The sequence below is a fragment of the Myotis myotis genome, unplaced genomic scaffold (genome assembly GCF_014108235.1).
Source record: "Myotis myotis isolate mMyoMyo1 unplaced genomic scaffold, mMyoMyo1.p scaffold_m19_p_14, whole genome shotgun sequence".
Lineage (NCBI taxonomy): Eukaryota > Metazoa > Chordata > Mammalia > Chiroptera > Vespertilionidae > Myotis > Myotis myotis.
The window spans coordinates 30,031,811-30,045,190 of record NW_023416318.1 but is presented as its reverse complement, the minus strand read 5'-3'; the positions used below and the strand labels follow the sequence as shown (position 1 = coordinate 30,045,190).

At 40.4% G+C, this 13,380-nt stretch overlaps 1 protein-coding gene across 2 annotated transcripts in view; it reads left to right on the top strand.

The window, feature by feature from the left end:
• Positions 1 to 13,380, top strand: part of MSH2 (mutS homolog 2) — a 61,142-nt gene that overhangs the window by 32,818 nt on the left and 14,944 nt on the right. For both annotated transcript variants that reach the window (XM_036334651.1, XM_036334650.1), the window contains 2 exons: positions 858 to 967; positions 12,789 to 12,912. In XM_036334651.1, coding sequence (XP_036190544.1) covers positions 858 to 967; positions 12,789 to 12,912 — 234 coding nt within the window. The remainder of the gene's footprint in view (positions 1 to 857; positions 968 to 12,788; positions 12,913 to 13,380) is intronic.

The following is a 13,380-nucleotide window of genomic DNA, read 5'->3' as shown; positions in this document are numbered from 1 at the left end:
CACTGTAGTATTACTAATGGAAATTAGGGATATACGGTATGTTAGAGATATTTCATTTTAATGACTTGAGTTACTAAGTCTATTTATAAAATGCAGTTTAGCTCTAACTGGTTTAGCTCAGTGGATAGAGTGTCAGCCTGGGGACTAAAGGGTCCCAGGTTCGATTCCGGTCAAGGGCATGTACCTTGGTTGCGGGCACATCCCCAGTAGGAGGCGTGTAGGAGGTAGCTGATCGATGTTTCTCTCTCATTGATGTTTCTAACTCTCTATCCCTCTCCCTTCCTCTCTGTAAAAAAATCAATAAAGTATATATTTTTTTAAATGCAATTTTTTAAGTTATAATTAATGTCACATCTCTGCATCTCTAGTACTCCTTAGGAGGGAGACAGGTGGGAGAGGCAGTGTTTTATTAGTAGGAAGCTTTGGGTGCCAGATTTCTCCCTTTCTAGAAAATAAGTACTAAACAGTGCCCTAGTTGGTTCAGCTCAGTGGATGGAGCATCAGCCTGCGAACTGAAGGGTCCTGGGTTTGATTCCGGTCAAGGGCACATGCCTGGGTTGCGGGCTTGATCCCTATTAGGGGACATGCTGGAGGCAGCCAATCAGTGATTCTCTCTCATCATTGATGTCTCTATCTCTCATTCCCTCTCCCTTCCTCTCTGAAATCAATAAAGATATATTAAAGAAAAAAGTACTAAACAATTAGACTAACTGGGTAAATAGTAACTTTGGAGACCTGCTGTGCTCTTTGTGCTTTTGGATTAAATGATGCTCATTATCTCAGTCAAATTTTTATGATCTGTAGTTTGTACTTTTAAAAATAGGACTTTCGTTTATATATTTTTTTATTTCTTTTAGGAAAACACCAGACATTGTTGTTGGCAGTTTTTGTGAATCCTCTTGTTGATCTTCGGTCTGATTTCTCCAAGTTTCAGGAAATGATAGAAACAACTTTAGATATGGATCAGGTATGCAATATGCTCTTTAATTCAAGCAGATTTCTCCCTTTAGTCTTTAATTTTGGCACTTCTGTGAGGCTCCTTTGAGATAGTTGATGTAAGATTAAGTGATGGGGAAAAGTTTGTGGGTTTAAAAAAAAATAATTATTTCAGTGGATGAAAATTAATCTTAAAAGAGGAAATGAAGCCCTAACCGGTTTGGCTCAATGGACAGAGCGTTGGCCTGTGGACTCGAAGGTCCCAGGTTCGATTCTGGTCAAGTGCATGTACCTTGGTTGTAGGCACATACCCAGTGGGGAGTGTGCAGGAGGCAGCTGATCGATGTTTCTCTCTCACCGATGTTTCTAACTCTCTATTCCTCTCTGTAAAAAAACAATAAAATATATTTAAAAAAAAAAAAAAGAGGAAATGAATATTGGGTAAAGGAAACCTCACAAACAAAAGATTTCACATATGCAAGCTGAGTTTTATTAACTCCAAGAGAGAAGGAAAATTATAGTCATTTAGTTCTTTTTCTGGAGATTTCTTCTATTCTTTCATTTGTAACATGTTTCTTTGTCTCCACATTTGACTGCTTCCCTGTGTTTGTTTCTATGTGGTAGAGCTGCTTTGTCTCCTGGAATTGGTAGAGTGGCCTTGTGTAGTAAGGTGTCCTGTAGGGCCCAGTGGCTCAGCCTCCCCAATCACCTGAGCTGGGCACTCTGTTTACCCCTGTGTGGGCTATGTGCACAGTCTTGTAGTTGAGCCTTGATTGCTGTCGGCGTCAGTGGGAGGAATTGACCTCTGGGCCAATTGGCTGTGAGGATCAGCTGCTGTGCAGGGGACACCCCTGTGGAGCAGTACTTGCTTTAGTGGGGCTTTGGTGCTCACTGAGACTGCCCCTTGAGTGCGTCGCTCATGGATGTGTAGCATTTGTAATCTGGTATGGAAAGAAGCTGTCTACCAGGTGCACTGGCTGGGGCCACCCAGCAGGAGCTATGGAGAGATCTGCAGATGGCTGCTACCGTGTTGGGCTCATAAGTGCCCAGGTGAGTCCAAGCTGTCTTGTGCCTCTTATTGATAGATATGGGGCATGCTGATGCCAGCTGCTGCTTGTTGGCAAGATTTTAGGAAAGTCTGAAGCCTGAGCCAGGACAGGCCATTCATATAGAAAAGCCATTGCAAACATCTTGAGTGAGGCTGCAAATTGGATGGGGCGGGGTCTCAGGGAATCACCAGGGTAGTGTGAACTGTGTGAGCCAGGCTAATGGAAACTCAGACATGGCTGCCAGTCAGCTCTGAGACGGGAGGTCTCAGCATAGGAACAGTTACCCCTGCAAGCACCCCTGTCTGGGAGATAGCTGCCCCTGAGTTCTTGCTCTGATGCCAGACAATCCAATTCCTCCCCATATGTCCCTGGATCCTCCCCCTGCCCTCCTAGCTGTTGCCCCAGCCCTGAAGCTCAGAGGGAGGGAGTCAGTGTTAATTCATGTGCTGGCCCTTTAAGAGGAACTGCCTGGGCCTCCAGCAACCTCCGTGTCACTCAGCCACAATCCCTGCTGGTTTTTACAGCTTGAAGTTACAGGAGCTTCTCTGCTCTGGAACCCTGGGCTGGGGGTCTGGTGTGGGCTAGGACCCCTTGGTCCTCATGGGAGGCCTCCACAGCCAAGATGTCCCTCCTGATTGAAAAAAATGCCACATGTGGGTGTTGGACGAAGACTGTTTCCACGCCTCCACTCCTCCACCCCTCCTACCAGTCTCCAGAAGGACTTTCATTCAGCCAGATTTCAGGCGATTCTGAATGATGGTTGTTCTCTATTTTTATTGTAATTTTGATGTGGTTGTGGGAGGTGGTGAGTATCAGCCATTTTGGTTCTCCCCAGATGTACAACTTTTAGATCAATGGAAGGCAGAAATACTGTTTCAGAGACATTTGGATGCAAATCATTACCATCCCTCTGTAGCTAAGGATGTGGCCTTTGATTGGACTGAGTTGGATATTTGTAAACATTACTTTAAATGAAATCATCTGAAGGTGTAGTTCTTGATGGTGAACAAAAATTCTGAGTAAAATAGAGAGGTGGGAAGGCAAGAATTGAGCTTTTCACTGTCACTGCAGCTGCGCATGCTTGAAGGATCCCAGAAGCGAGGCAAATGCTGCCCTTTGTGGTCACCTTTGTTCTTTGAACTTGCTATCTCCTTGCCTTAATATTGTGGGTCTCAAGCTAAGCATGTATCAGAGTCACCTGATGGGCTTGTTAAAACACATGGCTGGACTCTGACCTCAGAATCAGATTCTTATAGGTCTGGGGTAAGGCTGGAGAATTTGTATTTTAAATATGTCCCCCAATGGTACTGCTTGTCTGGGGACTACTTGCTTAATAAACTACTAGTGCAATTGAGAAGTGAGTATGTGACTTTCTTCACAACAGTTTGTAGCCTACCAGTAATGCTGTACTCTTGGACCATCATGGGCAATATCTGTCCAAAATTATTTTGTATAGTTGAGAATGTTTAAGAGTTTCTTAAAATTTGTAGCCCCTCTATCCATGTACAGGTCCTTTATTAAAGATCCCCGTGCAGGTATCTTTATTTTTTATTTATTTTAAAAAATATTTTTATTGATTTCAGAGAGGAAGGAAGAGGGTGAGAGAGATAGCAACATCATTGATGAGAGATAATCATTGATCGGCTGCCTTCTTCATGTCCCCCACTGGGGATTGAGCCTGCAACCTGGGCATGTGCCCTGACTGGGAATTGAACCGTGACCTCTTGCTTCATAGGTCGACGCTCAACCACTGAGCCATGCAGGCCAGGCTGTAGCTATTTTCTTTTTTTTTAATATATTTTTTATTGATTAAGATATTACATATGTGTCCTTGTCCCCACGTTACCCTCTACCCCCCCGCCCTGCTCATGCCCTCTCCCCCCCGTTGTCCATGTCCATTGATTAGGCCTATATGCTTGCATATAAGTCCTTTGGTTGATCTTTCCCCCTTACCCCCACCCTCCCCTACCTTCCCTCCAAGTCTCGACAGTCCAATCAATGCCTCTCCGTCTCTGGATCAGTCCTTGTTCATCAGCTTATGTTGTTCATTATATTCCACAAATGAGTGGGATCATGTGGTATTTATCTGCTCTCCAGTTCCATCCATGCTGTGGCAAATGGTAAGAGTTCCTTTTTCTTCTTCCTCTTCTTAAAGAATACCTTTCAGCATTTCATATAATGCTGGTTTGGTGGTGATGAACTCCTTTAGCTTTTTCTTATCCGTGAAGCTCTTTATCTGACCTTCTATTCTGAATGATAGCTTTGCTGGATAAAGTAATCTTGGTTGCAGGTTCTTGCTATTCATCACTTTGAATATTTCTTGCCAGTCTCTTCTGGCCTGCATGGTTTCTGTTGAGAAATCAGCTGACAGTCATATGGGTACTCCCTTGTAGGTAACTGACTGTTTTTCTCTTGCTGCTTTTAAGATTCTCTCTTTATCTTTTGCTCTTGGCATTTTAATTATGATGTGTCTTGGTGTGGTCCTCCTTGGATTCCTTTTGTTTGGGGTTCTCTGCGCTTCCTGGACTTGTAAGTCCATTTCTTTCACCAGGTGGGGGAAGTTTTCTGTCATTATTTCTTCAAAAAGGTTTTCAATATCTTGCCCTCTCTCTCCTTCTGGTACCCCTATAATTCTGATGTTGGTACGCTTGAAGTTGTCCCAGAGGTTCCTTACACTATCTTCATATTTTTGGAATCTCTTTTCTTTTTTCTTTTTCGGTTGGGTATTTTTTGTTTCTTTGTATTTCAAATCTTTGACTTGATTCTTGGGATCCTCTTGTCTGCTGCTGGATCTCTGTAAATTATTCTTTATTTCAGTCAGTGTATGCTTAATTTCTAGTTGGTCCTTTTTCATGTCCTCCATGGTCTCACTATACTTATTGAGGGATTCATTAAATTTATCGGCGGTTTCCATAAAATTCTTGAAAAACCTTATAAACGTGGCCTTGAACTCTATATCCAATCGTTTGCTTTCCTCCATTTCTGCCATTTGTGACCTGTTTCTTTGTCTCCGCATTTTGGCAGCTTCCCTGTGTTGATAGAGTGGCCCTGCGCGCCAGGTGTCCTGTAGGGCCCAGTAGCTCAGCCTCCCCAATTACCTGGGGTGGACACTCTTGGTGCACTCTTGGTGCCTTGGTTGTTGTAGAATCACTGGGAGGAATTGACCTCCAGGCCAATTGGCTGTGAGAATCAGCTGTGTCTAAAGTGGGAGAACTTCTGTGCTGAAGACACCCTTCTGGGGCAAGACTTGCTTCAGTGGGGCTTTGGTGCTCACTGAGTCTGCTCCCTGAGTGTGTCCCTTATGGATCTGAGGAGTTGCAGTCTGGTACCCTCTGACCACTGGGTACAGTGGCTCTTGGATCTAAGGAGGTGCTAATTCAGCCTCTGCCTGAGGCCACACAGCAGGAGCCACGAAGAGGCTCAGCTGTGAAGCAATGCAAGCCGTGAAGCAATGCAAGCCGCTGCGGGGCCTTGGGCCTTCTCTTGGAAGTTCCGGGTCTGCCTGGCTGGGCTGCAGTTAGGTACATTCACATGCAAAAGCCTCTGCCGCAGCCTGGGTGGGGCGGGGTCTCAGGGAATCAAAGGGCGGATCAGGGGGCTATGGCTGATTCTCCGCCCGGAGTCGCAGGTCTCAGTGACCCGCTAATTGCTGCAAGCACCTCTGAGGGAAAGCCGCCTTCAAGTTCGCCCGCTGCCGGACAGACCAGCTTCTCCCCGTATGAGACCTGGGTCCCCAGAGACTTCCCGGAACCGGAGTTCAGAGCAGTCGGGAGTTTGTGATTCAAAAAGACAGCCGCGTCCTCAGGTGCCACCCCCTTTCCGTGCGCGCGCGAGCCGCCGTACCTCTGCACTTCACCTCCGCAGCGCCTCTGGCTCTCAGCGTGCTTTTCTTTCCTTCTAGTTGTAGAATTTACACTCAGCCAGCCTTTCTGTTGTTCTGGATGATGTTTGCTCAGTCCTTTGCGGTAATTTTCAATTGTTGTGGGAGGCGACAATTTCCCGGTGTTTACCTATGCCGCCATCTTAGTTTCTCCCTTTATTTTTCTTTTTTAACATATTTTTATTGATTTCAGAGAGGGAAAGAGAGAAATAGAAACATAAATGATGAGAGAGAATTATTGATCAGCTGCCTCCTGCACACCCCCTACTGGGGATCGAGCCTGCAACCCGGGCATGTGCTCTTGACTGGAATCAAACCTGGGACCCTTCAGTTCATTGGCTGATGCCCTATCCACTGAGCCGAACCAACTAGGGCTGTAGCTATCTTTTTTATCTGGGTTATCATATTCACACCTTCACAGCCTGCCCAAAAGATGTCCTACCTTTTAGGACCACCCTTTTTACCCTCTCCCCCTTCCCTTCCCCACACTGAACAGTAAAAGCTGTATTCCTGCAATAAACAGTTTGTTTTCATTATGTGCAGTATATTAGCCACTACTGTGATAATAATAGAAGATAGCAGGATGATAAAATCTTGGATACTTTTACTTTATATTATGCCTTTTCATGTACTTCCTCCCTCCCTGCCTTCCTGTCATGCAGTATTTTGACTGTATAAATCCAACTGTTACCGGTGATGTTGGCAACTAAACAATGTTGGCGACAAAATGACAGCAATTGTTACCGGTGATGTTGGAACTTGTCTTGAGTTTGGCAAAGAAAGAATTCAGAGCCAGAACTCAAATTATAAGAGAAAGTTTATTTAGAAAGTTACAGAGGTAGTAGAGTGAGCCAGCTGGAAAGCGTGGGCTTAGGAAACAAGTTACAGAGGCAGAAGGAGGTCCCTTGGAGCTTAGGAGAGAGAAAGGCAAAGGTAGAATAATTGGAGGGAATAAGGAGAGGGGAAAGGTGCAGGCATGCTCCTGGGAAGGAGAGTGCACTGCACACCCCTGGGTCATTCATCTTGAGGGTTTCAAAGGCTGGAGCTTTGGGGAGGATCTCAACAGATTATCTTCAGCTTTATACTGATGCACCACAATGAGATTTATTCCCTTACTTCATCTGTCTTTGGGTGTGATTGGCACACACGGCACTAATTGGATTTCTGCTGTTACCCTGAGTAGCATGATTTAGCTATTTACCCTCTGGTTGGGGAGGAGAAGTGTAAACCATTAACTCTTAAGTGTCCTTGGTTACGGAAGATAGGATTTTGTGATTTACTAGATGGCTGTAAACTGCTTGGCCATTTAACTATCAGGGTCATTTTCCCTATTCCACTTGTCCTGGTTTACTAGTCTGTCTCATTCCCCCTCAGAGACTTCCATCCCTGAAATCATTCAGGAGTGATGGGGGATGGGGGGGGGGGGTAGGGTGGAGGTCTGCCTTTAGTAACTGCTTCCTGCTGGCAAAGGCCATGTTCCCTGCCTGTATAGGGTATGGAAGTCTCTCCCTGCCTGATCTAAGGGAGACAAGGGATCCAAGGCTAGAACAGTGAGGCTGTTAACTGATTCTTCCAAAGTAGGAATAGGCTGGAATCCCTGAAGCATCATCATCTTGATATGGAATTCTTGTCTCCAGAACTAATTTCTTGATTTGTTCTATCTTTTGTGATTTTAATGGGTCCTCATTTGGTCCTAGGATGGCTATGTACCAGTAGCAATTTGTGCAACATTTCAATTAAAAGCCCTGTAATACTTTGATGGAATCATTTAAGCAGTGATTGAGGCCAGGAAAACTACTGATGATTGGCCTAAGATAAACCAGGGGTGGAGATACTCAGAAGAGCACTACCCTATCAGGAAGGGGGAAGGAGGGAAACAACTGTTGTATACATCAGCTGGTGCCTGCTAAGATACTGTGCTGTAATACAGGCTTTCATGTTTTATGATATGCTGCTCTCTTTTAAATGTACAAGATTCCTAGTATATAATATCTTTATTCTGTTATAAACCTTTACACTTGTCTCAGGTCATAAGTGAACTCAGCCCTTCACTGTTGTTGTAGATATTTGTAATGAATTTAGCCATCTAAGTTAGATGACTTAGAACTACTTTGGGAAACTCTCAAGAGGCTATCAGTTGCTTCATGTATCTTTTCTGAAAGCTTCACTCGTGTTTTTCAGCTGTGCACTTGAGAGTTCAGTGGTGGAGGGAACAGCCATTTACATGAATGGCTGAGTTAATTTTTTCTAGGCTTAGCTTTGTACATAATGCTTAAGGTATTTTTGTGGTTGCTTTCCATAAATCATATAGAAAGATTTTCTATTTTTGAAGTAAATGTAGATCAAAACCATTCCAAGACAAGGTTCAAAAAGAAGCAATGATTTTTCACAAAATATAAACATTTTCATTTAGATCAGATGATTCAGTGAGAGTATTAAATTTTTAAACCTTTCTATACAGTATGTGGACCAAGTTATCTTTGAATATTAGTTTTCACATACACTTATTTATTTTATCTACTGTTGGAAAAGTAGTAATTTTAGATAAGTTTTTATTGAAAATACTGGGACAGAAAAAATTAAAATAAATTTTAAAAAATGCAATTGCATGATCCTGGTACAGCATTATTGTATGAATATATGTAAGTTGTAAAGATAATGTATATAAATGCTTTAAAATGTTCTTGGGAACAAAAATAAATAAAAAAGAAGGAAGTATTTATATTTTCCACCTAAAATTAACTCAAAAGGTGTCAACATTTTTGCTTATAGTTATCTGTACAAATAAAACACTATTGTAAAACTGTTATCTATATAAAGCATTCAAATTATGCAGGAAGAAAGAAAGCTTAAAGTGTCTCCCACATCTATCACCCAGAAATAACTGAATTACTATTTAGTCTTTTCCTTTTTTTTTTTTTTAATACCTTTTATTGATTTCAGAAAGGAAGGGAGAGGGAGAGAGAGAAAAACATCAATGATGAGAGAGAATCATTGATTGGCTGCCTCCTGCATGCCCCCTACTGGGGATTGAGCCCAGCATGTGCCCTTGGTCAGCATGTGCCCTTGGTCAGAATCGAACCTGGGACCCTTCAGTTTGCAGGCCAATGTTCTGTCCACTAAGCCAAACCAGCTATAACTAGTTTGTTTTCAAGTATGGGTAGTATTGAGGGTTTTGGGGACAGGTTTTGAAATTTTGTGTTTTAGTTCCTTACAACAAAGTATTGTCCCACTCAAAATGCCAGTAGTGCCTCCATTGAGAGACAGCTAATGATCTTTTTATGGTTATATACAGACAGATGTATAAAAGAATTCAGCTTAATGTTTTTCAGTATAACAAAAAAGTTATGGAAGGAATTGTTGAGCTTCAAATGAATGATTTTCACCACAAGAGAGGAAAAATAACCTAAAAGATAGGTTAAAGAAACTAAATTAGAAAAAAAAATATGAAGTGATAGGCAATTTCTTTCAATGACATGTTTCAGTTTTGGACAGTATTAATGCCCTGTTGTGAAAGTTGAGCACTAAGCACTGTCTTATGTGCCTGTATAAGAGCCTCATACTTCTTGGTGTTTTATTGTTGTTGTTGTCTTGTGTTTTCTTGTGTGTGTGTTTTTGTTGTTGTTTTCTCGGTTTTTACTGGTTTTATTTTTACATTGTCCAGGTCTAAAATATGCACAATATGTCTGTAGGTAGAATTCCAATTTTCAGGGTTGTTTAATGTTTATATTTGCATGTAAATGGTTTCATGCTCACCGTTAGTCCTTTTGCCATGGCTTCTTCATTTCTGGGTTTATAACGTTTGATTTCTGCTTTGGCTGGTATGGCTCGGTTGGTTGGAGCATCCTCCCAATACACCAAAAGATGGCAGGTTCAATTTCGGTCAGGGCACATGCCCAGGTTGCGGGTTGAATCTCTGGTTGGGGCACATGTGAAAGGCAACTGACCGATGTTTCTCAGTTGATGGTTCTCTTTCTCCCTCTCTCTAAGATAAAATAAAATAAAAAGTTTGATTTCACTTTTATTGGGCTAGATTTGTTTCTCAGGTTAGGGTTTTTTGTTTTGTTTTAAAGAAAGGTTGATGGATATTATAGTCCTTGAGTTATTATTTCATGCTCAATAAGAGTATGTTTTTCAGCTTTATTCTTGAGCAAATCTTGATTATTTTATATACAACTTTTCTAAATTTTGAAGGTGATACACACTGTTCTCTGGCATTCCATATTAATGAAGTTGATACTGTTATAATTAGCTAATTAATAACAATAGGAAAGGAGCAAAGGGAAGGCCAGACATTATAGGCATGTCATTTGGGCAGCTTCACCCAAGTTGTAACTGCACTCCCCAGCGAACCACTGGCCTATTTTCTGCAAAACACTGGGGGAAGGGATCCAACAAAGAGAAGATAGACACATGCCCAGTAAAATTGATTTCAGAGAGGAAGGGAGAGGGAGACTTTGTGTAAGTCTGATATAATGGTATATTGCTTCTTTTTAAAATATATTTTTATTGATTTCAGAGAGGAAGGGGGAGAGAGAGAGAGATAGAAAGAAACATCAATGACGAGAGAGAATCATTGATCGGCTGCCTCCTGCATGCCCCCTACTGGGGATCAAGTCCATAACCCGGGCATGTGCCCTTGACCGAAATTGAACTCGGGACCCTTCAGTCTTCAGGCTGACGCTCTATCTACTGAACCAAACCAGCTAGGCTGACGCTCTATCTACTGAACCAAACCAGCTAGGACTGGTGGTATATTTCATTATCCCAGATTGTTTGGGAGTGGTGAGTTATTGCTGAAGGGCACTTAATTTGGCATGTGGTCCTTAGAGTATTTATTTTAGTAAGTTAGAGCTCATTTACTTTTCCCTTGTTTCACTCGCATCTCCCTAGCAGCATGTTCAAAGCAGTATTCCCCCATTCAGGGAAGGAAAATGTAAGGATATTTAATTTAATTTTCTTGTCTCCAGATTTAGGATTATTAGTAAGAATTCTCAAGTTTTTTTTGACTCACCATTGGGTTTCTGGAAGGTGGGGAAGAGGGTAGGAACTTGGCCTGCCTCTGACTCACTTTTCTTAAATTAATTGGAGGAGGCAAGTTCAGTAGCAGTATCTGTCCACCATTATAGCATTACTTTTCCCCCCTGGAGTTATCATAAGCCTTGGTCCTTATTTCCAGATCATCTTCATTGTCTTTTTAAGTAATCATACAATATTTTATTGATGTACCATTATGCAAATACTTGATGTTTTATTATTTCTGGGGTTCACTCTAACAAATAAATCTGCACATATTTTATTCATTCATGTATTGTTTTGCTTCTGTTTATTATTTCCTTAATTTGAATTCCTACAAGTAGAATTGCTATGCCAAAGAGTATAACAAAAATCTCTTGAGTCTTGTTGCATTGCTTTTTTTAAGGTTATACTAACTTATATTTTCACTAGAAATGAGTGCATTAATTGCACTGTAGCCTCATTAGTATTTGGTGGTGGGGTCTTTTTTTCTTTAAAACAAAGCTGTAGAATAATATCTTAAGGTTGCTTAAATATTCATTTTATTATTATGGCGCTTTACCATTTTCTTTTGGTTTTGTTTACTATCTATTTCCTCATCCATGAGTTGTATGTCATACTTGCCCATTTAATGACCTTGCTGTTTTTCTCATATATGCAAACAAGTGCTGTTATAAAAGAAAATATTAATCTTTATACTTTTATATTTCGCAAAGCTTTTATTTTAACAAATGTTTTATCTTTTTAAAAGTTAGCTTTAAAAAACCTTAAGTTTTAATACTATATAATTAAATATATTTTTCATTTTGCTGGTTTAAATTGAGAAAGTTATTTAATAAATGTTTTTATTTTTAATTGATTTTCTTTTCAAGAGAGATAGGAGAGGGGAGAGAGGGAGAGAAACATCGATTGCCTGCCTCCTGCACATCCCCTACTGGGGGTCAAGCTGGCAACCCCGGGTGTGTGCCCTGACCAGCAATTGAACCAGCAACCTCTTGGTGCATCGGACAGTGCTCAACCAACTGAACCACACTGGCCAGGCCTAACTCTTATATTATGCTTTTATATATAATTCTTTTTCATAGTTATTAATACCTATAAGAGTAGGCTTTATTTTTTAAAAATATTTTTTCATAATTTTGTCTTTAAATTTTAGTCATTTTGTTTTCTTTCAAAAAGATTCATATTGGGCAGTTATATAGGAATGAGTAGATCTTAACATTTGATTTAGTTTTCTGAGTCTGCCTTGTCATTTATCAGTTCTTAAATCTTCTAATAGGCAGGTATCTTTATGAAAATCTTATTAAGGCTTTGTTTCTAAATATTTTGTGTGTTTACTATTGTGAGATCTACTTTTCATCATGATTTCTTGCTGCTTATTATTGGTAAGAAATTATGAAAACAAAGTACTTAAGAGTATGTTTTTAAATTATGAGATTTTGATGAACTTTCAGTTTGAAGAAATAAAATTCTATAGTTTTTTTTTTTTTTTTGGTTTTTTTTTTTTAGAGCTAACTTTCTGAGATTCCTAAGGTATTTCCTTGGTTTGGGCAAAAACTAAATGTTCTGTTATAAGCTTAGAACATTGAGCATTCTTTAGTAATATTAGGAAAAATGTTTTGAACGTTGTTTAAGGGAAATGTAAATAAAAATAATACTATTGGTGACATATGCATCAATAGTACTATGTTTCACAAGGATAATTTTGTACATCTAGAACTCTAAGCTGCTCATAAACAGAACTTTGTATCTCTTGATAAATAGAAGCTTCTTATAGTTGTGACTGAGTCACTTATGGGTAGTGAATTATTTAACTCAAAACATGAAATCTAATAAATAAGCAAAAGAACATACTTCCTTCATGACTTCCATCTTTAAAATGTAACCACTCTTTGTTCTCCCTATAGGTGGAAAACCACGAATTCCTTGTAAAGCCTTCATTTGATCCTAATTTGAGTGAATTAAGAGAAATAATGGATGGTTTAGAAAAGAAGATGCAATCAACATTAGTAAGTACAGCTAGAGATCTAGGTAAGAATGGGCTGTTCGAGGTTTGAATAATTCTTTTGTCTACATAATATCCACTGGTGTCAGAATTACTTTCCTAGAAGACACACTTGATTGTGCCAATTTCTTGTTTAATGTGCCAGACCCTTTTTCTACAGAATAAAATTACAAACACTTATAGTTGGCACACATGGTACTTTACATTCAAAGCCTTACCTGACTCATCTTCCAGACTCATTTCTTATTAACTCCCTCAAATCCTAGCATGACTCCCCATTCCTGCCAAACAAATCACCCAACAGGTCCTTGCATCATGTCTTTTAAATAAGACCAGTTTTAAATGTCACCTCCTCTATAAGCCTAATTCTGCTAGAAATAGTTCATTGATTTGGCTATGGGGTTCTTGAGCACTTCATTAATATCAATTTTTAAAATGTCTGCCTGCAAACTAGATTAATTCCCTAATTAGTCTCACACTATTCACACTGTTTT